The 27690-nt window shown below is 40.7% G+C and overlaps 1 protein-coding gene across 1 annotated transcript in view; it reads left to right on the top strand.

Annotated features, from left to right (window-relative positions):
• Positions 1 to 11477, top strand: part of SUCLG2 (succinate-CoA ligase GDP-forming subunit beta) — a 278731-nt gene extending 267254 nt beyond the window's left edge. Inside the window, exon 11 of the mRNA XM_047842935.1 lies at positions 10419 to 11477. Coding sequence (XP_047698891.1) covers positions 10419 to 10534 — 116 coding nt within the window. The 3' untranslated portion in view covers positions 10535 to 11477. The remainder of the gene's footprint in view (positions 1 to 10418) is intronic.
• The last annotated feature ends 16213 nt before the right edge of the window (positions 11478 to 27690 follow it).

Genomic DNA, 27690 nt, shown 5'->3' with positions numbered 1-27690 from the left:
CTGCAGTTTGTGGGAAAGGAGAGTAGGGGCACTCCAGCCAACTATCAGCCACTGTTGATTCAAAGAGAGCAAGAGTAGGTAGAATTTTCTGTCCTGCAAATACAGCGGCTTGCTGCATCAGAAGTGGGAAGCAAGAACCGCAAGCTGGAGAAGTACATGATGAGGCCGGGTTCTTGTCCTCCACAGCCACAGCACCAGAAATTTGGATTGTATGGAGCAAAGGTCTGCAGACTTTTCCTGTCAGTGGCCAAACTTGAGGCTTTGTGGGCCGTGTATTCCCTGTTGCAGTAACTCACCTCTCCCGTTGTAGCACAGAAACAGCATAGACAGTATAGGGATGGGGATGACCGTGCCACGGTAAATCTTTGTTCCAAAGACAGTGGGACATAATTTGCAGCCTGGTGTAGAGAAGAGACCAGCGGCAAGGCCTGGAATTCTGGAAACTCCCCACGGTACCTGAGTCTAAAGCCTCCTCCGTCCTCAGCTCCGAAAGGTTTTTTAAAAGTCAAGAAAAATGCGGTAATACTAAGCTCTGAGAACCTAACAGCTCAAGGAACAGATCAGCAGCGAGATCCACTTGGCCATTCCCCCCACGTAAGTACAGAATCACAGACAGTGACGCCATGATGTCACTTCTCAGGCAGCATGGGAGCTCCAGGGTCAGGATCACAGACAAAAGTCCCACACTGCCAAAATTACCTTTGAAAATTCCTGAAATCATGCCTAAGTTAGAATATACATGAATTGAAAGCCATGCGGTAGACTCCAGGAAGGCAAATCTCCCTAAGTCTGTGTCGATGTTTTTTATGAGAAAGGCTCTATTCTGTTCTTTATGAGAACGGCCCTATTCCGAGCAGGTACAGAATTGTAGGGCATTCTGGCTTGCCAGAGGATACATTCCATTCCATACATTTGTCTTAGGTTAACATATATGTTGCTGTTTTGAGGGTTTACGTGGTTGAAAGTGAAAGTGTGAGCACCTAGCATGCGCCCTCAGTGAATATATGTTAGACTTGGTTCTAAATCTGGCTTGCACACCCTTCTTGGAAGCACTGTGGAGAAGACCCCAGCCATCGGCTTCCTGCCACTTGCGTCGGTGGTTCCTGTGGGCATCATGAGAATAACACTCACACCCTCGGCGGTGGTTTCTTCTTACCCCGGGAAGAGAAGTCATCAAGGAGAATAGGTGTGCACAGGATGTCTTTTGTCATTTTTAATTTTTCTAAAATGTGAGGAATCCAGCGTAACTTCCCAAGGTCGCTCATTTTCTCGGTGACAGCCAGGTTTAAAATCTCCATTTCCTCACCTGTGAAGCAGGAATAGAAATATGGCGGTCTCATGGGGTTGTTGCAAGGAGAAGATGAGTTTTACAGTAACCCAGACAGTCCCTGGCTCAGTAAACGTTGCCTGCCATTATTACTCGAGCTCTTGTTTGTAACTCCACCAGGGGGCACTCTGTGCGCCAAGCAGGGCCAGTCTGTGGGCTGGCAGCAAAGTGCCAAGCAAGGTGTTAGATACTGGTTGCACATCATCTGTGGCAAGTGAGGACTGCTGATGCAGCAGGAGTTTTACCTCTGATTCTCAATGAATTATTCCATTTTTAGCAGTACAATAACAAAAGACATGTGATAAGTTATCTACATTTACATGTCACCAAGAAAATGGGCCCCTTCTATCTGGTTGTCACTTGAAAGGAGAATAATGGAAGAGGAGCAAGGGCAAAAGGACAGTGACCATTTTAGGAGGAATCTGCTGCTCTGTGGAACCTGGTTTGTTTCCACTGACCTCCTTTCTCCCTGGGGTGGAGGCGGGGAAAGATTTGATTACTTAGAGCAGGGGTCGACGTATTTTAGGATTGATGGGCCATGCTGACTCTGTCACAACCGCTCAGCTCTGCCTTTGGTGGCACAGAAGCAGCCATGGACAATCTGCAAATGAATCACTTTGGCTGCATTCCAGTAAAACTTTATTTATGGGCACGGAAATTTGAATTTCATGTGACTTTCATGTATCACAAAATATTATTCTTCTGATTTTTTTCCAACTATTTAAAAATGTAACAACTATTCTTAGCTGACTTAGAATAGCCCTGATTTAGAACACCAGACCGAGAGTCAGTCCTGTACATGGCTCGCTGATTATTTCACCAGAGCAAATCACCTAACATTTCCGGGCCTCAGTTTCCTCTAGTGAAAACAAGAGACTTTGATCCTAAAGGACGCTTAGGATTCCTCCTAGCGCTTAGACGCCAAGTTACACGGTTGTCATGCAGCTTTGCAGTCATACAAATCTGTGTTCTCACGTTGGCTTAGCCTTTGACTTGCTCGGAGACGTTGGGCAAGTTCCTCAGCCTCCCAGTGCCTTAGTCGTCTCATCTGTAGAATGGGGATGAAGATGATGTCTTTTTTAGGGTTGCTATGAAGGTTGAAGTGATATGATAATTGTGAACCCCTTAACTCCTGTATCCAACAAATATTTATTGTACCTAGTATATATACAATAAGTGCTAACTGTTGCATTCTTAAAAAGTTCAATTCCTATTATAATATTACTCTTTATTTATTTATTTATTTATGAGAGAGGGAGCGAGAGGAGAGAGAGCACATGCATGAGCAGGGGAGGGGGCAGAGAGAGGGTGAGAGACAATCATAAGCAGAATCCGGTTCAGCACAGAGATCGATGCAGAGCTCGATCTCATGAACTGTGAGATCATGACCTGAGCTGAAATGAAGACGTGGATGCTTAACCAACTGAGTCACCCACGTGCCCCCGCAAATAATACTTTTTCAAAAAGCCTAATTTCTCTATACTTTTGACTAGAGAGTAATTTTCTTCACAGCCCTGTGATAAAAGACTGGCCTGAGTTGGGGGCAAGGGGCCCACCTTTTGAACAAAACCCTGTGATTTCTGTCTACTACCATGGTCTTCTCTCCCAGGTCATGAAAGCAAAGAACAAATTTTGATAAATTAACCTTCATCTCTCTTTACAGCTCTCTCACTCCACCTGGTGGCAGGAAGTCAGTGGTAAAACATGCACAAGTGGAGAATTTTTAAAATTTCATAATTATTCTTTTTATAATATACCTCTATTGGCAGAGCAAGACTTCATTTTAGAATCATTCCCCTTTGATTGTCTGTGTATTGCCATTTTTAAGGCACGCGTCGGGGAGATAACCGCTTAGCTTAGCAGCTTTCAGCAAGCAGATGTTAAGAAGTACTTGAAGTTGAACCAACGTGAGTCAATCAGTTATCTGTACAGGTGGTTATTAAAACTGTAGTCCTGCAGTCTCATTAAAAAGCAATGCAGCATTTAATAATTTTTAGAACATGTCAGCGGCACTAATTTAAATGTGGGGAAGAGATCAATTTCCTTTGTAATTGGGTACACAGGCATAAACATGGTCTTTGAAACTCTCAGTTCCGAGCCAGAGTTTAAAGTGGCTCTGATGGTTCACTATTTGGAAATAAAGGCAAGCAAGGGGGTGGGTAGCAGGTGTCAGCCACTTGGTGAATCCAGAAGAAACCAACCTTGAATATTCAAAGAACAGCATTAATGAAAGAAATCCACACAACAGCAAGCGTTTGCCCAAGGCTTCCCCTGATTCTCTTTTCTTTTCCAGTGACCTCATTTCCAGGCTTGGTTTCCTTTCTGACCCTCTTCTCTGTGCATTCCCCCTACCCCTTCTAGCTGCTCTCTCCATAGGAACCAGGCAGCAGGGTCTGTGGGCAGCAAGGCCTGCCCTAGCTTTGCTTCTTTCTCCCTGGCCTGTGGGCAGGAGAACCAACGAGGGAGAAACCAGCTTGGAAGCCAGGACAGGTGCTGGCAGAGTCAGGGCAGGGGCTGGTGCCATGGGACTTGGCGGGCTCACTTGTCTCCCTTGTTCTCTATGCTCTGGGATATTCCTTACTATGTGTTCTCTCTCTCTCTCTCTCTCTCTCTCTCTCTCTCCCTCCCCCTCCCTCCCTCCTCCTCCTTCTCCCCAGAACCAAGCCCTTTTCCTTCCCCCCTCCTCCCCGCCCCTCTCCTCTCTCCTTTTTCTCTTCTCTTCTTCTTCATCTCCCTCTCCCTGTTTCATGCTGGGGTTCTGAGTATGCCTAGCCTGTGCTTAATAATTAAGGCTGTAATTAAAGTGTAACTGGAAGCATAATTAAAATTCACTTTAATGGATCCTGGAATTGTGAAGCAATTAGGCATTTTGCTATGGCCCTGCAGGAGCAGCTGGAAGGAGAGAAGGGCCCATTTTCCTGGGCTCTGCTCTACCCAGTCTCTTCCGGCCCCGCCCCCTGGTTGTTAACCTTGAGGAAGGCCTTCCTGTCCAGGAGGGACAGAGGAGTGGTGGCAGCTTGGAGTCTTCTAGGGCACCGCATAGAGCCAGCTGCTGTTCAGCCCTTCTTAGAGAAAAGAGGCCACCACAAAAGCCCCTGGAGAACCTGCGAAAAGTCAGGAACAGTCACTCCTAATTTCCCTCAGGTCGTTTGGGGCTTCTGTTTCAGTCCTATTAAAAAAATGGGTTATTTGGGGGTGTCGGGCCAGCAAGGTGATCAGAAAAGCTCCCGCACCTCACCAACTCAAGCACACTTGGTATGTGTGAGTCCATCCACCGTCATTCAGCCCATCAGCAAGCCCGGGTTGTGTCATGGAAACTGCACTGAGCGCAGAGATCCTGGTGGGCCGGCCTGACAGAATGTCAGCCTAGATGAAGCTTGTGTTTGGCGGGGGCGAGAGAAGCGTCAGTGAGCAGTCCCAATAGTGCTGTGATTCCGGAAGTACAAGGTGGGATGGAAGCTCACTTACAGGTCCTGCTCTAGTTTAGGGGCTGGGGGAGTAGTGACAAGGGAGGCATCCCCAAAGACATGCCATTTATTTTTATTTCAATTAATTTATTATTTTGAGAGAGAGACAGAGACAGCACAAGACGGGAAGGGGCAGGGAGAGGGGGAGAAAATCCCAAGCAGGCTCTTCGATGTCAGCACAGAGCCCAGTGTGAAGCTCGAACTCACGAAACCATGAGATAATGACCCGAGCCAAAACCAAGAGTCAGATGCTCAACTGACTGAGCCACCCAGGCGCCCCAGGAAATGCCATTTAAACAAATATCTCATGAACGTTTGGGTGTTGGCCAAGCAGAAGACAAGAGTTCTGGTTGGAGGACTCGAGGCCAAAGGTCCACCATGTCTGCGGGTTCACGGATTTCTAAATCGGTCGTTTTCCACCTTTGGGAATACCTGATGCTCAGTTAAGTCCTGAAGAAGATGTTAATTCAGGAACTGGTTTAGTTAGGTTTCTTGGTTGCAAGGAAGAGTGACCTGTTCCAGTAGTCTCAGAACCCTAAAACGGTCCACAGCCAGTCTGTAGCCATGAAAAGAACGCAGGTAAAACTGAATAAGCAGTTCTCAGAATGGACACCAGCCGTAATGAAGCCGGCCCCCAGGAGGAGGAGGATGTGGCATGGAGGCCAACCTCAGGAGCAGCACTCCAGCAGCCTGTGCACTTGACTCCACCCCTCTCTGCATGTTTGCGCTGCCTCTGTCTCACCTGCTTACTAACGGCTGATTAAGTCCTTTTCATGCTACTGTTCCCCATTTCGTGTGTGCTACCCATTCAGATTCTCAGCAGAGCAAACCTGACTGCACAAGCTAATGGCCATCGTCTGTATTTGCACCACCCTTGGGTCAGGTGCAGTCATCTTGGGAACAGTCCATGTCTGCCTTGGGACGAAGATCACCATGTGGTCCTTCCTCGAGAAGGGGACAGTTGGTAGGGTCGGTGTAGCCAGGCAGGGAGGCTGGAGAAAGCAGACACCCTACTTGTACCCGATCCTTGCTCTCAAATAATTTATAGTATCATTGAAGTTTAGACAATCTCATGCGTGCAAAAGTGCCACAAATTTTAAGTTGTAAATTTGACTCCTCAAACAGGAGTCACCAGGAAATCAAAGTAGAGTGGGAAGACCAAAGGATCTTGAGACCTCATCCTGCCAATCACCAGGCCTCAGTGCTCTTGGCCAAGAAATAAATAAATGAATAAAAAGCACGCATTTATAAAGACCTGACTCACCAGGTCTTTTAGAACCACCAAATTCACAAGTTCAAAGGCTCAAAGTAATGTGGGAAGACTGGAAAACAGATTATTTTTTTTATTATTGTCAATGTGATTATGACGATATCCTCTATTTATAAAGGTTGTCATTCATGGTTCAGCATGGATGTTTCAAGCATTAGTTCCAGGAATCATTCAGATCAGTGAGAGATCAAGTTCAGTTTTCATTCAACTACTTCCTAACTATTCCTAGCCATGCTAGCTAGACTTTAGCCTTTAACTTACTTGTGCCTCAGTCCTCCCTTCTGTAAAAGGAGATAATAATGGTAGCTCTCTCAGGGATGCTCTTGAGTAGCAAATGAACTAATAGAACTGAACATTGCAGGACACCTGCTAAGTTGCTGTTAATGCTTTTGTTACTGTTACCACTCCTGTTGATGCTGCTAATTCTCTTACCGGTTCAGTTCCTCAGAGAGAACTTGACAGGCTTGGCTAAGATCTGTGTTCACAGGAGGACTCTGTCACCAAAGGAAGGTAGTCAGAGATGTAGAATGTTCAGGGAGATGAATCTGCCTCTTGATGCGTGGGGTTCTTGGAAGCTGTCTGTGTGGAGGCTGTTCTAAAGAGAAAGGAAAGAAGGAGAAGAGCCTTTCTGACCCAAATTTAGATTTCTTTCGTGGTGGATTAGAGGACAGGTAGGCAGAGAACTCTAGTCTATGTCTCTGTTGAAGGAGATAGAGGTTTACATATTTAACTTTCATTGACCTTCTGGTCCAAAGACCAGTTCCATTCTGTGTCAGTCAGGACTTTGCTGCACACTGTGTCATTCTTCCATGAAAGCCCTACTTACGGATTAATGTCAGAATTCCTTAGCCTAATATTCAACACCTGCCATCGTCTGATCCTCTGTTCTACTTTTCAACCTCTGGGACCTTGTCGGAAACTTCTACCATATGTATCAAAATGAACACTGAGGTTGGATTAATGAAATAATAAATCTTTACATCTGCATTAGGTAACTAGTGTGTAACAAATTGCCTTTAACACAAGGAACGTTGTTGATCTCACAGTGTTCTGTGGTAGGGAATCTGAGTGTGGCTTAGTTGGGTCCTTTGGTTTAAGGTCTCAAAGCTGCAGTCAAAGTGTCAGCCAGGGATAGGGTCATATCAAGGCTCGACTGGGAAAGGATCGCTTCCCAATACATCATTGTTGGCAGGATATAGTTCCCCATGGGCTGTCAGGCTGAAGACTTCAGTTGCTCCTCGGCTTTTGGCTGGAGGCAGCCCTGAATTCCTTGCCTCGTGGACTTCTCCATAGTCCACAGTATGGCAATGTGCTGCATCAGAGTGAACAGAGTCAGAAGGAACAAGGAAGAAGTCCTGGGATTTTGGAACTTAGTCTCAGAGATGACATTCTGTCACTCTTGCTCTTCTTAGTCATTAGAAGCAAGTTGCTGGTTCTACCAACAGCCAAAGGGGTTACACAGGGGCGTGGACACCAGGAAGTAGGAACTGACCACAGAGAGCCATTTTGGAAGCTGGCTACCACCCTTACAAAGTAATGTGTCCATCAAAGTAACGCCGGCTCCTGTAATAGATAAATGTTGAAATGTGATTCTTAATGTAATAGAAAGCTCTTTCTCATTAATATGAAGTCTGAAAGGGTGCATGAGTAGGGTGCTCTGCTCTACAGAATTATTCTGGTATCCATGCTGAAGGAGGCATTGCCATGTCCAGAAAGGGGATTTTCAGAGTTGTCTTGGCTGGTGACATTCCAGAAGGTACACAGGGAAAAAAACGAGTGACTGCAGGAGCTCACAAGGGCAATTTTTATGGGCACATATTTCATGGCGCTCACACATTCTTGGCCAGAACTCAGTCACATGACCCCACATACATGCAAGGGAGACCTGGGAAATGTGGTTCCTGGTTGGGCAGAAGAGGAGCGTGACTGTCTGGTTGATGGCGAGCTAAGTCGGCCACAGATTCCTAGACATTTACAAAATCCTTTCACATGTGTTATTTCATTTGCTCCTCCTCACAACCCATGCTGTCAGCATTATTATCCTCATTTTATAAACAAGGAAACCAACTAGCGATATTCTGGTTAGAACATTCAGAGTTGTATTATTAGAACAGAGTTCAGGTTCCCATCACTGCCACATACAGTCTGTGACTGTAGAAAAGTTCTTTAACCTCTCTGTGCCTCTCTTGCCTCATCTGTGAAATAGGGACAGTAAGATCTAGGCATCGTCGTCATAAAGATTTCATATACTGCATGGAAGTCACTTAGCATTATGTCTGGCGTGTGTATTAGTTATGAGGAAGATGATCATAATGTTATGTCTGGGGATTAAGAAGTTGAGGCTCAAAGGTGTTACATAATTTACCCAAAACTGTGCAACTAATCTACAACAGAGCCAGGGTGAGAAGCTAGGGATTTTTGTTTGTTTGTTTGTTTATTTTGAGAGAGAGAGCCCAAGAAGGGGCAGAGAGAGAGAGAGAGAGAGAGAGAGGGAGAGAGGGAGAGAGAGAGAGAATCTCTCCTCACCGTCAGCAAGGAGCCCTTCTCTGGGCTCAATCTCACAAACTGTGAGATCATGACTTAAGCCAAAGTGAAAAGTTGGACCAAGGCTTAACCAACTGAGCCACCCAGGTAACAGCTTCCTTACCTTTTGAATTTTGTTTCCCAAAGAGGATATTTAGCAGATTTCCTGTGGAAAAGAGCAGTGAGTTATCCTGGAACTAAAGATGCAATGCCAGGTGTTCACTTCGCCACAGCTGTGGTGGCCCCCAGCTCCCAGGGAATCCACACTACATCACCTTGTTAGCGCAAATGTTCCCCTTGAACTCGGCATTTGCCTGTTTGTATGAAACATGCTGACCAAGTGCTTCCTTTTTATTTGTACTCTTAGGTCCTCCAAGGCCTATATTTCAAGGTCTTTGTATATAAATAGGCTCTGCCTTGCTAACTAGATAAAAGCACAGGAAATGATGTAAGATGAGGTATTTCATTAGACTCTTAAATGTTACCACATTTCTCCTAGGGGCTTGTTCACTCTGCAAGAACAGGAGAGCAGTTTGCTTGCTAAATAGTCAAGTCGCAGAAGCACACCTCTGGGTGGGGTAGCTTGGCCCACAAGTGCTACAAATCTGCCGAGAATGGGAGACAAAGATACACCATCACAGGCTGCATGCAGTACTCTTTTTGGGGCCCTCTGCCCTTTTTGTCATACGGAGCAGGGAGGAAGCGAGAACACGTGTGTTGAATAACTATCATTGTTTCCAAAGCGGTGGATTCATGGCCATAGGTGGGCAGACCCTCAAAACTTTAGTTTCATGAGATCTTTAAGACAGTTGCCTTCTAGTATGGGCCAAAACCACGTTAAATCCACTCGACTGTGGATTATCAGCTGAAATGTCTGCTTTTATCAGTAAAAAAAAAAAAAAAAAATGTCCATTAGTCTCAGGCAATTCCAGTCTTTCGTCTTGCTTATTATTAGCCAGACCACCACTTGTTAGAGATCTTGCCACGTCATCTTCCCTGTCAGTGATGTCGATCAGAACATATATTTACTTCATTTCCTGGTGAAAAGCTAGCTCAGATCAGTCCTGTGCATCTTCACTTGTTACTTTCAGTATTCTGTGGCTACCAACCCATCGACTCGCCGTTCTCTCGCTCATACTGGACACATAGCTTTTTCTTTAGATTCCATATTCAGGTTGTTCAAGCAAGGGGCACATCGGTTTCAGAAGATTTTCTTTTTTCGAATCAGTGGACCAAGTAGTTATTGATCTTTCTTCGTTCACAGTCTTATAAGAATGTCATTATCTGCATTTTTTAAATGCCAGAAAAAAATATAGGTAGTATATTTTTATGTAATATTTTATGTATGTTATTTATTTATATTTATATATTTTATTTGTATTTAAGTAAGTTTATATAATTTATATTGTATAAGTATGTGTATAAGTGTACATATATTTATATGTATTTTTATTTATATTTTGTATATACATATATGTGTATATGTATATATACACATGTAGATGTATATATACACATACATGTATATATACGTGTATATATATGTATATATATGTATGTATATATATATATGTATGTGTGTGTGTGTATATATATATATATATATATATATGTCTTATAATGCCAGACATTTGAGGTGAAAAAAAGGAAAAAAGTAAATTTTTCTGGTGGCTACGTCTAAATAGCCAAATCTGAATCATAAAAAAGCTGAACCTGAGCTGTAATTGGTGAGACCTGGGTCTCGCACAATTTCAGGTTGTACGAAACTTTCCAGGGCCCCACCTCCAGTTTCATTTCAGTGACTGTCCGTACCCCCCTGCCCACCTTCTAGGAACCAATGTCCACGAGGCCCAAAACATCCTCAGTAACAGTGGACTCCCCATTACTTCAGCTGTGGACCTGGAGGATGCCGCCAAGAAGTCTGTGGCCAGCGTGGCTAAGAAGTGACAGCTTCGTCCTGACCCTTGGAGGAAGAAGGCCATTGTCTCATAAAAATGAATGATTCATCACTATGAAGGAAACGGTCATCCGATTGGGGGGAAAATGGGTGAGGGGATGAGCCATAATCACTCTGTGAAAAATCTTAAATCTGCATTTTCTTGAATAAGATAGCTAGCCCACCTCAATAATCTGATGTCGTTTACAGTCTTCCGTGTTCTGTTCTCATACTTTTCAGTCACTGTGAACCTGCTCAGTAAGCATTGCTTGTTGCCGACTTTAGGGGAGCAGTCTGTTTGGGCAAGCAGTGTGTGTATATACAGAATTTGAGATCAGACCAATTCTACGATTTTTAATAATAAAAAATTCACATGCTCTAAAAAGTCAAACAAGATTACATTTAACAGCTTAACTTTCAAAAAGGCACAGCGAAGACATTCAAAACTGTTATACACTGCAACAGCTTTTACAAGTTTCTAATTCCAACGCACTTAGAAAGTCCATGAATGTTCCAAAACACGTTGTTTTACAGTGGAAGATCTACATTAATATCTCACACATGTATTCTACCATTTGCCTTAATAGTGAATATGCTGTGTACCTCACACTAAAAATAACGCCAGAAGCCTTATTTGTGATTTTGGAATAGAAGCTTCTATTTCAACGTCAAAACCGAAGGATGCTGATTCTTATGGAAATCTCCATAATTAAGTCATTTCAAGAAGAGACAGCACTCAAGATCAAATTATGTTGTGTTGGTATCTTTCCTCCCCTCCTTTTTCCCTCCAGAATCTACCAGCTGGGAAAATGTAATTGAGAGAATCTGGCTTTTTTTTTTCATAATGCCTGTTTTTGTGGTGGGAAAGGATTTGAATTAGGTCTTTGTTGAAATTTTAGTAAATTCTTATCTGTACACAAATTTAAATAAAATCCTATGTTTTGTAAGCTGTAAGAGCTGTGTATTTCTTGTGTTCGTCAATTTCATCCCTCAATTTTATGTCTTAGATAAGAATCCAAAATTAGAAAATTTGGAGTGTTCCAGGATTACTTCAGTTTCACTCACCTTTATCAACAACCATTTCTGTTAGCAGCATATGCAATGAAAGAATAAAAATTATAAGCCCAGGTAAGTGTTACAGTGTCTAACAGGTTAAAATGTGACTTCAGTCTGCATAGCACTGAAGGAAATATAGGTGTAAACTCATCCTATTTAATGAGGTTCAGTTGCCAGCATTGAAGGTCTTTCTCTTCATGTATGAATGTTTAGCAGACCAGACTTTTGTTTGTTTGGTCAGTTTACATTGTTCTCATAAATCTCACATATGGACAGCAGTTAAAATGTCATTTTTTTTTATAGCTCCATATTTGCCACGGAGAAAAAAAACATTGAATGGATCAGTCTTACAGTCTTTTTAAATTGTTATGCAATGAATGAAAAATATTACCAATGTCTTTTTAAATGTGGTTTGGCTTTTGATCGCTTAATAACTAGTTAGCAGGTAAAAGAAATAACATATACATTGTCAACTAGACAAAAATCAGCATATTTAAATTTTTTGCCCTTTGTAAAAGCTTATGTTCACATAGCTATATTTACTGTTGTTTCAAATGAAGCCAATTTGGAGGAGGAGATAAAGGAATGAAGTCATTCATGTGGTCAGTTTCTAACAGGGTTAATAGTAAGCAAATAGTCCTTTATTTTCAAATAAGTGGTTTTTTTTCCATTTTTTTTTTGTCAGAATTAAGTTCTTTTTTCCCTCTTGGAAGTTCGAAGTTTGAGTTTATGTCGTTCACATAATATCTTGGGGCAGACCTCAGCATAGTTTCCATAAATATTTCTGGAATGAATCACTGGTATGTGTGTGTTGACCCAGCTATTGTGACTGATGACACAGGGTAGAATTAGGGACAGTTGGTGTTGGTAGTGTATCTAAAATCTTCCATATGTTACCTACACCAGCATTCCCTGCATTTCTGACCTTCCAGCATCCCTTTGAAGTCTGTTTCCTGATCTATATATAAGTATGAACAGTAATTTCCTTTAAATCAGATCAGTAATTTTTTTTTTAGGGAGAGAGAGAGTGTGTGTGAGCAGGGGAGAGGGGGAGAGGAAGAGAGAATCTTAATCACGCTCCACAGTCAGCACGAATCCCAATGCAGGGCTCTATCTCACGACCCTGAGATCATGACCTGAGCTGCAATCAAGAGTCAGATGCTCAACTGACTGAGCCACCCACACGCACACACCCCTCCCAGAGCAGTATGTTTTAAGCTATTCTAAGCAAGAATATCCATTAAAGGAGGTGACAGTCCAATCATAGTACTATGCAAGAAGTTTACAGAGTAGTATACACTTTTTACCTGAAATGCTTTGCACATGAGATTTTAAAGATTTTGTTACTCTATTCATCCTTCTCCTGGAACAAACATCAGATTTAGAGGTGATTAAAGTCCTGACCCCTCCCACTTAGCAACATTCACTTTCTTTGAGTTGATTAACCAGTGGTATTTGTCCAGTCTCTTGTAATGACAAAAACCCAACTCAAACTTAAGAAAAACGGGGGAGAACTGTTTTGCTCTTTTGATTATAAAAGACAGGGGTTCCGGTTTCACTTAAGCCTGGATCCAGAGATTCAAACCCTCAGAACTTGGACTCTGCATCTCAGACCAGCTTGTGTCCATGTTGCTTTCGTTCCAGGCAGGCCATTTCCACAAGCTGGCAGAATGGCTGCTTTTCGTGCCTAGAACATGTTCTCAGGTTTAGCATCCCTGAAAGAGAAAGAGAGAAAGAGGAGATGAGAAAGAATGAAAGGAAGTAGGGGGAGACAGAGAGAGGAGACAGAGAGAGAGAGAAAGCTTGAGGGAGGGAAGAGGAAGGAAGGAGGGGAGCTACTCTCTCTTGGTAATTGTGAGAGACATTCCAGAATTGAGATGACCAACTGTTTTGGCCACGAAACAATCCGTGGGCCAGTCTTCTGGCCAGGAGTTTACAGGACTCTGATGAATCCTGTATGATGAATCCTCTGACGAATCTGGATTAAATACCTACCTTGTTGGCCTAAGGATGATACCAGCCTGACCCAAACTGCCAGAGCTGGGAGGGAGGAGTAGCTCCATAAGGAAAACTAGAGCTCCAATAAGAAGAGTGTATTCAGGGAAGGAAAAATAACAGAAGACAACCATGCTCATCAACCATAAAGCAATGAGGCTGCACAAATTATTCCGTAAGGATGCTTCCAACTCTAGAATTTCATGATTCTGTTCTAGTAATTTCTTACCATTTCTTTGAATTACATTTTCACCTGTGCATACAAGTTACTAAGTTTTTGTTTATAGATGTTACTTGAGTCATCTAAATATTTGACCTTAATTGATCTGTCTTGAACAGTAATGTCTGTCTAAGAAATAATGACATTGTGGCAATTAGCTCAATTTTGCTTTTGTATTTAAGTTGTAATTCAATTTGTAAATTAGTAACATTGCCAGGAAACTTTAAATGGCCTGGTTGGATCTGTGAGTCATTTTTAATTAGTTCTTTCATGAACTAATCCCCCTCAGTTTGTGGTCTGAAAGGGAAAGAAGTCATCCTAAACAATTATATATTTTTTTATTCAAGATCTTAATAAAAGTGGGAAGAAAAATTTATGTTTTGACATTTCTAAATTAAACATTTAAAAGCCCGTGATCATTTGCAGGATGCAACCTATGTTCGAAAAATTAAAATAAATGGAAAACAGATAATAGTGGTTAAAAAAAAAAAACGTTGGGAAGAACAAGGAAGGGTATGTGAGAAGATAGTCTTCTATGGATATGTTCTTCAAGTAGATGTTCTTAAATATCCTTCTAGATCTGGAGTTGGCAAATTAAGATCTAAGCAGCTATTTGAGTAACTAGAGTTTTATTGGCACACAGCTCTGCCTTTTTATGCTTCTGTCGTCAGTGGTTCATGTCATGCTGCAGCAACAGAGGTTAGCTAGTTGTGACAGAGATTTTATGACCATAAAATATTTATTATTTGCTCTTTTATGGAAAAAAATAAACAGATAAAGTCTATTTAGCTAAATAAATTAAAAAATATAATATTTCTCCAAAACTGACAGCAACAGATTATGGTTTCCAAACTGGGGAAAGGCAGACTTAGACATTAAAGTGAAACCAATGAGTAAGTAGGAAATAGGATCTCTGATCTTTCCATTTTAAATCTGGGGAGAAGTTAGTAGTCTACGAAAGGCCGTTTGCCATTGAAAACTTACTCAGTTATGCTAATTTGTGTCTTTTCATCGCCACAAAAATTGCCTGCAGGTAGCTTGGTGTGCTATTGAACATATGCTGTTCTTGACTACATACGGGTGTGTTGGAATAATATCAAATCATGGTTATGAATATTGAGCTCACAAAGAGCTGTAGCTATTGAGTCATCTTCAAAGTGGTCCTTGTTAGACATTGTTGCACATAATTTAATCTTGGGGTCCTGGAAAGATGATAAGAAAGTAAGAAAAAAGTCATTTCAGTGCACCTGCCGCCCACAACGTTGCTGCAGAGGCATTATTCCTTTTTACCATTGAGGAGATAGTAACATAATGAGATAAAAGTTGTTCTGGTCATGTTACATAGTTAGTGGCAAAAATTTAGACTTCTGGACTTCTGATAATCCTATCACTTCTGTGGCATCCCTGCCCAAAAGAACTTTCTTCACTGAGGGCAGTGATAAGTATTGACTCTATCCGATATGTAGCTGCTAGCCACAGGTGACTTTTGACCACTGTGAACTGAATTTTAAAGTCTGCTTAATTTCAGTTAATTCATGGCCACTTGTTGCTGGTGGCTACCATATTGGACAGCATAGTTCTGTAGTCTAAATCTGATGGGTTTTGGGTTGCATCACTTTGACATCAGAAGACTTCACATTGATTTACTGCTTACTGTCTGCTAGGAACTTTACCTGTGTTGCCTTCATTAATCCCCTTAGCAATTCTGTGAGTCTATCATTCTTATTTTATGGATGAGAATCTTGTATCTCAGGGAAGGTAAGAACATGACCAAGAACACACAACTGGCATTTGGCTGGTCAGGATTGAAATTCTGATCTTTTGCATCCAAAGCCACTGCTCTTGGTTTTAAACCCCAACTCTGTATAGTTGTGCTGCTTGTAGTCATAGAAAATTTGAAAGAATGTTTGAGGCTAAGACATTTAGGAACCTGGGTTCTTGAATCTGTTTCCTTTTAAGTGTACCCCATACCTTGGGAAACACAAGTTAAAAGCCCAAAGATAATCTTATGCAATTGGACAAATAGTATGGACTACAATGGGAATGGCACCTTCCTGGATTTGCACAGTGCATAAGGCAAGGGCCCTTTTCCAGAGTCCTAATTCCAAGTGCCTTCTCATAAATCCATTGCCTTTCCCAATATACAAAACCATGATCACCCTATAAGACAAAAGGCAGGGAGGTGAAGGCTGGAGACAGCATTATCACAGCAGTAGGAGAAAATGTAGCTAGCAACATCACCTTTCTTCTAGAGTACGTTAGGTCCAAAAATGTTGTCTCAGATTTTGACATTTGAAAGAGGCCAGTTGAGATTCTTAGGCACCTTATGCCGAACTTAACAAATCCAAAGTTGATTAGATTTCATATGCCAACTATGGGAAAATATGCTTTTTTCCCCCTTGTTCTTCCTTTGTGTGTAAAGAGGCAGTATATAGAGACATGATTTTTAACTGGGAGCTTGTTTATCTAACTTTATTTTCTAGCTAGCAGAGAAAGAAATGAAAGTCATTAATGTAGCAATCACAGAGATATCTTCTCTGAGGTCAGACAAAGCCTGGTGAGACAAACTGGAAGATTTGAAGATTTTTTTAAGTTCATTTATTTATTTTGAGAGAGAGAGCACCATGCTCACGCTCGGAGAGGGGCAGAGAGAGAGAGAGAGAGAGAGAGAGAGAGAGAATCCCAGGCAGACTTGCGCTGTCAGCACAAAGCCTGCCTCAGGGCTTGAACTCATGACCATGAGATCATGACCTGAGCCAAAGTCAAGAGTCAGGTGCTCAACCTACTGAGCCACCCAGACACACTGATTTGGAGATTTTTATTTGGAGTTTGTTTCGAATTCTCCTTCAATATTGAATATTTGTGTGCTCTAAATCCTTGTAATTATTTGCCATTTTTAAAAGACCTTGTATTATTAAAAGCATACACTACAAAGACTAAACTGCACTTCATTAAAATTTTTAAAAATTTGCAGAAAACTTTTTCAGAGAGTAGAAGCAATCCAGATATCTACCAACTGATGAACGGATAAATAAAATGGGGTGTATTTATGTGAGGGAATTATTCATCCATTAAAAGGGATGAAGCACAGAAATGGTATGGTATGGATGAACCTGAAAGCATTACTAAATGAAAGAATCCTGTCACAAAGGCCACATATTGTATGATTTTATTTATAGGAAATCTCTGGAATAAATAAATCTATAGACACAGCATGTAGATTGGTAGTTTCCAGGACTGGAGGGGAGAGGAGAATGAGGAGTGACTGGTAAGTGGTATAGGGTTCGCTTTTAGGGTGAATTTAGATGGTGGTGATGGTGGAAACCTCTTTGAATATACTAAAACCCACCGAACTGTATACTTTTAAAGGGTGAGTTTTATAGCATATGATCTGTCTCAAAACATTTTAGATAAATGGATAGGTGGAAGACCTTGAATTAGAATTTCACGTGTTATAAAATTATTGGTTGGGTTTTATTTCCAGCTCTTGGTTTATATTATCTCATGAATACAGTCAGGTGACCCTACCAGTTGGTGCTCATTTTTGTATGTGTTCATGGAAAGAACAGTAGTCACCTTGCTTTCTAGATTTCAATGAGAAATCGGTTACTTTTTGAAAAATATATGAACCTCTGTGTATAAACAATAAAGTCATTGTTACCCACCTTAAACACTATGTCATGGAATGCTGAGGTTTATTTTTCTTTTTTAAATGATCCCTAGTTTTACATATTTGGTTTAAAGTTTGCCTTTCAAAGATGCCCTTTGTGGGACTCTTTACACATTTATTAAATAAGAACTCTTTTAACTTTCCGTTGTTTAGAATATTACACAGTTTACGGGCATCTCGGTAGCTCAGTTGACTATGTGTCCAACTCTTGATTTTGGCTCAGGTCATGATCCGAGGGTCATGGGATCAAGCCCTGCATTGAGCTCTGTGCTGATCATGGAGCCTGTTTACGATCCTCTCTCTCTTTATCCTTCTGCCCCTCTCCCCTGTTCTCTCTCTCTGTCAAATTATATATGTGTGTGTGTGTGTGTGTGTGTGTGTGTGTGTGTGTGTGTGTGTGTATGATTAGAATGTTACACACTTTGTGTAAACACATTGATATTTGTAAGCTCTCAGAATATTGCGTGTGGGTTTTAAAAATATTTTTTAAATGTTTGAATGCATTGAAATGCATTAAACTATATTTTTCCATAGTTTTATTTTTAACTTTTACAAAAACCCAGTTGTGTTAACAATAAGCATTTTAGTAAGCAAGATTGGCAAAAATATAAGGAAATGGATATTTCTCTTTAGTTTGGCAATTGCTGTGTAATCAGGAAAACCTTGCTGGAGGGCAGTTTTTTGGTGCAGATTAACAGACTAAAAATGTTCATAGTTGCATGTCTTCAGGATTTGGAAATGGCTGTTGAATGGCTCCCAGTGACACAGAAAGAGACAACATCTGGGCTGAGCTGTCTGACTGAAGCAAAAGTGGGAAGCTCCATTCCAAAAGCAGAAATGATCTCAGGCCAGAGGGTTTCTCTCCTCACCACCATTGTGAATGGGGACAGCATACACTCCCAACTAGCTCCAGGGAGCCCTGTTCTGGGATGTGTAACACAGCCACAGAGGAGAGAGCGTGGTTTAGTTCTTCTAACTGAGACGGCAGATAGACTGAGTTTCTGTGCACCTCCCCACCAGCATTCCCACTGCTGGCACACAGACTTAGCAAACGAGTTGGAATGTCACTTCCCAGCCCTCAGAGTGGTGGAAAACTGCTCTCTGATTAGGTGGGCAGAGAACCGAAGAGAATTTGCACGTACAACTTCAGAACAAAGCGTAGAAACATGGAATGATTGGTGTCAATCATGAACAAGAAAAAATGAAAGAGCATGGTGTCTTTACCACGTAGTAAAGGAGAGAGAGAGGAGCACTACACATAGCATACAAATGATCTTTTTTGGAAAAGCAACTATTCAAAAAGTAGGAAAAAAAATTCCCTGGAAGACCTTCATGGTATAGAAGAACTTAAGAAGAATATTGATTCAGTTAATAAACAAAAACCTGCTCCGACTAACTTCCAAACAGAGGAATAAAAGAAAGCTGAAGAAACCAAATGAAGACCAGAACAATATTCAAAAACTAATAAGTCACATGGGTCCGTAAATTTTAAATATCTTGTAATGCACAGGAGATCCTTATCCCTGCAATGGAGAATTTCCCAGCACCAAATGTCAGTAGTGTCAAGGTTGAGAAACCTGATTTAACTGCATTTGGTAATTTATGATAGTAAGTGTGGGTTATTGGTGTAATTAAAATGAAAAAAAAATTAAACGAATTTCCAATTTGAAAACAAACAAGCAAACAGAGAGCGGAATAAAATGAAGTGTGATTCACAATGAATGCGGGGGGGTGGGGGGGCAGAATGAAGAAATAAAAGCAATTAGGAGGAAATCATAGGGATAATCCAACATAAGGATAACATGTGCCTTTGAGGTAGAGAAACCATCACCCGGATGAAAATGAGTTATTTAAAGATGTAATGGAATTTTTTATTGAAAAGAATGTGGAATTGTGCCTAAATATTTAAAGATAGAAATTCTCGGTGGCAGAGGGGCCAATATGGTGGCACAGCCTAGAAATTCTCTGCTTCTTTCATTCCTAAAATGCAGCTAGATGAGCACCAAACCATTTTGCACACCTAGAAAATTTGATCTGAGGACTAACAACAATCTGTATAACTTCAGCCACAGAACTCAGCAGGTACAAGGCTTGGAGATGTGAACTGGGGGAGAGAGAAGCTGTGGAGAGTGGGGAGCTTTTTGTTTGCGGAGAGAGAGGATGGAGATGGGGGAGAGTACGAGAAAAGCACTTCCCACCAAAAGCATCTGGAGAGAAAGAGTGGAAACACCCGCAGAAACTGAACTAGAAGGGGAGAAAGGAGAAGGTTTTGTTGCCATTAGGACTCTATAAGCAGGGGCACAGAGTAAGAAACTCCACAGTTCGACAGCTGGCAGTGCTGTGGTGGAAAGAACGAATCCCTAGGAGCAGACAGAGAGGTCCAAGGGGTCTTTAGGTCACAAGGGGAGAGGACGTTCCCCTGCCGGGAGGACATTTGGTAGAGGCCATGCAGCCTCCCCAAAGGTCCCAGCGGACCCCAGATTACAGCCATGTTTGCTGGTGTTAGAACAAAGAAGGTAGGTTTATGGAAAAGCCTGCTGCCAGATGGGTGTTGTGATTTACTATAATCCCTGAACCACTGCTGCTACACGATAGCACGAAATTTTTCTGGGGTGGGCTGGCACCTGACTGCCGTCTCTGGGCCTCTCCAGAGATGTGGTCGTGTAACATTACCAGGGGCAGGCTGGCACCTGGCCATTGCTTGGCAAGACCTTCCCCCAGAGGGTCGGAGTGAGTTCAAGCTGCAGAGCCCTCAAGTGAGGGGATTGGCAACACAACCCCATCTGAGATAAAATTTGGGAGGGAGGTGCCGGTTGGCAGGCTGATGGCTTGGTGGTAGACAGTGTAGAAGTGGGACACAAAGGACTCAAGTAAATAAAATCAAGAATGAAAGAGGAGAGATCACAACCAACCCTGCAGAAACACAAACAACAATACGAACAATAATAAAAGAATATTATAAGCAATTATATGCCAATAAATTGGGAAATCTGGAAGAAATGGACAGATTCCTAGAAACATAAAAACTACCAAAACTGAAACAGGAAGATAGATAATTTGAACAGACCATAACCAGTAAAGGAATTGAATTAGGAAATAAAAACCTCCCAAAAACCATGGTTTTCCAGGGGAATTTTACCACGTCTTTAAGAGGAGTTAACGCTTATTCTTTTGAAGCTGTTCCAAAAAACAGAAATGGAAGGAAAACTTCCAAATTCATTCTATGAAGCCAGCATTACCTTGATTCCAAAACGAAAGACCCCACTAAAAAGACGAACTACAGACCAAATTCCCTTATGAACATGGATGCAAAAATTATTAACAAGATAACAAGCCAACCAGATTCAACAACACATGAAAAGAATTATTCACCATGATCAAGTGGGATTTATACCTGGGATGCACAGCTGGTTCAATATCTGCGAATCAATCAATGTGATACATCATTTTAATAAAAGAAAGGACAAAAACCACATGATCCTCCCAATAGATGCAGAGAAAACATTCGACAAAATACAGCACACTTTCTTGATTAAAAACCCTCAATAAGGTAGGGATAGAAGGATCATACCTCACGATCATAAAAGCCATATACAAGAGACCCACTGCTAATATCCTCAATGGGGAAAAACTGAGAGCTTTCCCCCTAAGTAAGGTCAGGAACACAACAGCGATGTCCACTCTCGCTGCTGGTTTTCAACATAGTATTGGAAGTCCTAGTCTCAGAAATCAGGCAACACAAAGGAGTAAAAGGCATCCAGATTGGCAAGGGGGTAGTCAAACTTTCATTCTTCTCAGACAACATGATACTCTTTGTAGAAAACTCAAAAGATTTCCACCAAAAAACTTCTAGAACTGATCCAGGAATTCAGCAAAGTCTTAGGATATAAAAATCAATGCACAGAAATCAGTTGCATTTTTATACACCAATAATGAAGCAACAGAAAGAGAAATCAGGGAATCCATCCCATTTACAGTTGTACCAAAACCCATAAAATACCTAGGAATAAACCTAGACAAAGAGGTGAAAAATCTATCCACTGAAAACCATAGAAAGCTTATGAAAGAGATTGAAGAAGACACAAAAAAATGAAAAAATATTCCATACTCATCGATTGGAAGAACAAATATTGTTAAAATGTTGATACTACCCAAAGCAATCTACATATTTAATACAATCTCTATCAAAATAACACCAACATTGTTCACAGAGCTAGAACAAACAATCCTAAAATTTGTGTGGAACCAGAAAAGACCCCAAATAGCCAAAGCAATCCTGAAGAAGAAAACCAAAGCTGGAGGCATCACAATCCTGGACTTCAAGTTATATTACAAAGCTGTAATCATCAAGACAGTATGGTACTGGCACAAAAACAGACACTTAGATCAATGGAACAGAATAGAGAATGTAGAAATGGACCCCACAACTAGTATGGCCAACTAATCTCTGACAAAGCAGGAAAGAACATCCAGTGGAATAAAGACAGTCTCTTCAGCAAGTGGTGCTGGGAAAACTGGACAGCAACATGGCAGAAGAATGAACCTGGACCACTTTCTTACACCATACACAAAAATAGACTCAAAATGGATAAAAGACCTAAATGTGAGACAGGAAGCCATCAAAATCCTAGAGGAGAAAGCAGGCAAAAACCTCTGTGACCTTGGCCGCAACAACTTCCTACTCAACACGTCTCCAGAGGCAAGGGAAACAAAAGCAAAAATGAACTGTTGGGACTTCATCAGGATAAAAAGTTTCTGCACAGCAAAGGAAACAATCAAGAAAACTAAAAGGCAATCAGCAGAATGGGAGAAGATATTTGCAAATGACATATCAGAGAAAGGGTTAGTATCCAAAATCTGTAAGAACTTATCAAACTCAACACCCAAAAAACAAATAAGCCAATGAAGAAATGGGCAAAAGATATGAAGAGACACTTTTCAAAAGACAGATGGCTAATAGATACATGAAAAAATGCTCAACGTCACTCATCATCAGGGAAGTATAAACCACAATGAAATACCACCTCACACCGGTTGGAATAACTAACACCTCAGGCAACAGCATATGTTGGTGAGGATGCAGAGAAACAGGAACCCTTTTGTACTGCTGGTGGGAATGCAAACTGGTGCAGCCACTCTGGAAAACAGTATGGATATTCCTCAAAAAATTAAAAATAGAACTACCCTATGAACCAGCAATTGCACTACTAGGTATTTATCCAAAGAATACAGGTGTGCTGTTTCAAAGAGGCCCATGCACCCCAATGTTTATAGCCACACTATCAACAGCCAAAGTATGGAAAAAGCCCAAGTGTCCATCAACAGATGAATGGATAAAGATGTGAGATATATGTATGTATGTGTGTGTATATATATATATATATATATATATATATATATATATATATGCACACACACACATACACACACAATGGAGTATTACTGGGCAGTCAAAAAGAATGAAATTTTGCTCTTTGCAACTATGTGGGTGGAACTAGAGGGTATTATGCTAAGCAAAATTAGAGAAAGACAAATATCCTATGACTTCACTCATGTGTGTAATTTAAGATACAAAACAGATGAACATAAGGGAAAAGAAGCAAAAATAATATAAAAACAGGGAGGGGGGAAACATAAGAGACTCTTAAATATAGAAAACAAACAGAGTCGCTGAAGGGGTTGTCGGTGGTGGGGGGATAGACTAAATGGGCCAGGGGCATTGAGGAAGACACTCGTTGGGATGAGCACTGGGTGTTATATGTAGGGGATGAGTCACTGGATTCTACTCCTGAAGTCATTATTGCACTATATGCTAACTAACTTGGATGTAAATTTAAAAATAGAAATAATTTTAAAAAAAGAAAAAAATTCTCAACTTCAGGATAAAAACGAGAATCCTTCAGGTTTCCTAAGGGCACATGCAACCAAGAAAGCAAAAAAGAAAGCATTCTGGACTTCTGTTTCTCTCCAGCCTCTTTTAATATCAGTAGACAATGAAACGCAAAATTCTTTAAAATTCTTAGGAAAAGAAACTGTTACCCAAGAATATCTTAACCAACAAAATGAGCACTTTTATCATATATTGTCTGTGAGAGAGAAAGACTGGGAATAACTTCAGTATCGGAAAGTAGTGAATTGAACAAATAAACTGTATTCTATCTAAGCAATGGAATGCTATGTAGCCATTCAGAATGATGAAGAAGGCTTATTTGTGAAACAGCATACATATTATATGCTGCAGAGGGGCAGTAACAAAACAATATATATGATCATTTTTAAAAATTTATCCATTATCCTTGTGTTTATATATGTAGAAATAGAAAATTGATCGTAAAGGTATAAACTAAGTTTGCTAGAAAAATAGGTGCCTTGTTTTCTTTTCATTTAACTTAATGGTTCTCAGCCGGGGGCAGTTTTGATCTCCCCGGAACATCTGGCAATATCTGAAGACATTTTTGTCTGTTGCAACTAGAAGAATGCCAGTCACTTCTAATAACACTGAGGATGCTGCAAAGCCTCCTCACATACATACAGCCCTCCACAACAAAAAGAGTATTCAGCCCAAAATCAGTAATGCTGAGATTGAGAAATGCCGGTTTCATTGTATTTATGAATTTACTATCATAAGTGTGGGTTACTGGTATAATAAACATGAAGTTACCATAGAAAATTACTATATAATGTGGAACTGGAGAAGAGTTTGCTTAGTAGATGAAAGTATTCAACTCAAAAGGATATAAATTAATTTTTTCAGTCTCTTGTTAGGGATCTTGGATTAATTTGCAGTGCAAATCATCTATAAGAGTGCAAACTTGTGTAAGTTATACTGTTCTTTTAAATAACATTCTCATTGGGGAGAATATATATTAAATTTTGAAAGAAAGGAAAATATGGTCAGTACAGACCTTGAGTAAGTGTTGGTTTCTAAAATGGCCTATTTAAATAACATTTAAAAATCTCTTCATTCACTTTTCATTGTAGTTTTCAGAATAAATGCTAATTTTAGTCTTAGGCCTGGGATTGGAATAAATACTGATTCTCAACAAGCCCAGATTTCATGGATATGCCCCCCACTTTTGCAATATTTTAAATTATTTTTGCTATAATATGAGTTGTGATGTATTAATGGTTTCATGTTGTTTGAAGTCCCTTGCATCTTTGAAGTGTGGTATCTAAAATTCTAATATTTGAAATTGTGCCACAGAGTGTCCCAGCGATGAGTGTCAAAACAGTATATGGATCTATGTTGAGGCATTTAGTTGGGGATAAAACTTGCTGTTTAGGAAGAAGCGTAGTATAGGGACCAGCCAGAACCTCAGAAACATAACTGGATAAAGGGAACATGGCATAGCTTTGCCTCCTCCGTTTATGAAAAAGCACGTTCTAGGTTGTCAGCCCTTCTTGCCAAACTGCCACAGAGTCCTGGACAGGACCCAGCACTACTCGACGTCATCACCACTGGTGCTCATGTCGTAAATATGGCTGGTGGGTTTCAGGTTCTTCTGAGTATGTTAATCCTGTATCTAAAATCCTAGTACTTGAAAGTGTGCCATGAACACCAGACCTCTTCAGGATCACTCTCCCAGCAGACGCCATTTTAAAGTAGAGCTTGAAAAATGTGGCTAATTAAGTTTAATTCAAACAAATGTTTGTCTAACATCTGTTCCTCACTGGCAAGATGGCAGCTGCTGGGAGAAAACAGATTAGATAAGGACGGACCCTCTACTGAAGGAGTGGATAATCCAGATGTCCTTAGAACCACTCACTGGAACTTGACAGGATTTTTAGCCATGATGGAAAATGAAACCCTAGAGAAACCTGACAAGAATTTCCCAGAGATGATAATCATACCATGTGTTCTTGTAATGTTTATGTCGGTGTGAGGGGTTTTTACATCTTAGGGGCAGATTTTATGTACTGAAAAGATTTTTTAAAGATTTAAATTGGTATGAAAGTTAATAACTGAGTTGTAAATTTTAAAGCCTACTAACTAAAGTTATCGATCTTGTTCTATTTCTAAATCTATCCAATTTAATCTATCCAGTCCCCTTTTAATGGGCCCTTCGTTTGTGCTTCAGTCTGTTTTTAAACTTAGATTCTTTTAAACATGCAAACTGTGCAAATTTAATATATTCTATTTCATTTTTGAGTGTTCCCAATTTTACAACAGGCCATCCGAACTACTTAAAGCAATTCCCTTAATCTAACAAAGTTAAAAATAGTCATTCTTAAATTATCTTAAATGTGCTCATATTGTTTGTATACTTAGTAAGATTTCAGTGTAAAATCTTGTGTGTTTTTCAAGTGTTCACTCACACATCTTAGATTGGAAACGTGATGCTGACCTGTTAATCTAAACATCTCTTACCCCTGATGAGTACACAAAACACCACATTCTATATATACAAAAGTATTGAACACTTGAATGTCTTAAACGTTTCTCTGCTTACCTCTGAGCCTTTGTGTGTTAGCTGCAGTTAAAATAGCACATCACTTGGGCCTGGACACAGGAGGGTGAGACACTTCCTTACAGCCTGGTGAAGGTGGAGTTCATTGTAGGCTCCGTGCTCAGCCTTTGCTACCTTGACTAGGAGTGGGTTACAGGTTATTTGTGTGGTGTTTGGCTGAAGTCACGAAGTGGCATTCTTGACTGTTTTCTGTCTTGGTAGTCTGCTCTTTTTCTTGTCCTTTGTCTAGGGAGAACTGCTTCTGTTGGGACTTTTCTCGCCTGTACCCATTGGCATTTCCAGGTTACCAACTTCACCAGCTCCAAGTTTAGAATATGGGGGGCAAAAAACCTCCAGGAAAGTCACCTTTATGGTCTTTGCTTCCTGAGAACCTTTTTGTTCTTTGTTTCCTGAGATCTCTAGGCGATCTCCTTTTCGTCACCTGTAAGGCTCATCTTATGTTTGTCCAATACATGATGTGCAAGATTTATATTTCTTATTGGGAGAAAAAGAGGAAGGCACATCTCCATTTTCTTTACAAGTAGAAGACCCCCTTCTTAGACATTTGAACTGAGTTCATTTAGGGGAAGAAAAAGTGTCATTGTTCTCTATGATTTTTTGCTGAGTTATCATTTGGGTTTTTTTACTAATTTTTTTTTAATGTTTATTTATTTTTGAGAGAGACAGAGGCAGAATGCGAGTGGGTTAGGGGCAGAGAGAGAGAGGGAGACACAGAATCCGAAGCAGACTCCAGGCTCCGAGCTGTCAGCCCAGAACCTGATGTGGGGCTCGAACTCATGAGCTGTGAGATCATGACCTGAGCCATGACATGACCGACGCTCAACCGACTGAGCCACCCAGGCGCCCCATTTGGGTTTTTTTAAACCATTAAAATAAATTTCAGTCATGCTTTGTGTTAAAAATTATTTGAGATTAAAAAAAAACCGTAAAAAAATTAAAATCTTTCATAACTCTCCTGCTAGTGTTTTACACCTTGGTATGCTTCCTTTCATTAATTTTTCAATGCCTAGGGAGATAGACAGATTTGTTTTACTGTTTAGGATTTTACTATGTGTAGCTTTGTGTCATTTTTCTTTTAACATTACATTATGAGCATTTTTGTAGCCACCATCACTTCTTTAATTATCTTCTGAAAGTAGCAAATCACCTATAGAAGTGAGACAGAACTCCTGTTTGTTAAATATAGATCATGCTCTCTACCTGGATAGTTCTGTTGAGAAATGTGTTATTATATAGTGATACAGTAAAGGGAATATACATTTCCAGGAAGGAATAAAGCATTATATATGCTAATACATTTATTTACTCAATAAAATCTTATATTTGAATTTTTTAATGTTTGTTCATTTTTGAGAGAGAGAGAGAGAGAGAGAGAGTGAGTATGAGCAGGGAAGAGGCAGAGAGAGGAGACACAGAATACGAAGCAGGCTCCAGGCTGTGAGCTGTCAGCACAGAGCCCGACGTGGGACTTGAAGCCACAAAGTGTGAGATCATGATGTGAGCTGAAGTCGGATGCTTAACCAACTGAGCCACCCAGGCGCCCCAGAAAATCTTATATTTGAAGGAGTTAGTGTTAATGACCATGGAGGCTCTAATGAACCCTGACATTAATTAGACGTCTGTGAATTTCTGGCCCCTTTGAGAAAAGTGAGCTCTTAACTTGCCTCTATACAAAGATTTATCCCAGTGGATAATATTTCAGGGTTCTAACTTTGCTTTCCTTCTTGGATGGGCAAGAAATGTTCAGTTTGAACTCCT

Source organism: Prionailurus viverrinus, chromosome A2 (assembly GCF_022837055.1).
Source record: "Prionailurus viverrinus isolate Anna chromosome A2, UM_Priviv_1.0, whole genome shotgun sequence".
NCBI lineage: Eukaryota > Metazoa > Chordata > Mammalia > Carnivora > Felidae > Prionailurus > Prionailurus viverrinus.
The sequence above is the reverse complement of the archived record's forward strand: the minus strand, read 5'-3'. Positions and strand labels throughout refer to the sequence as shown.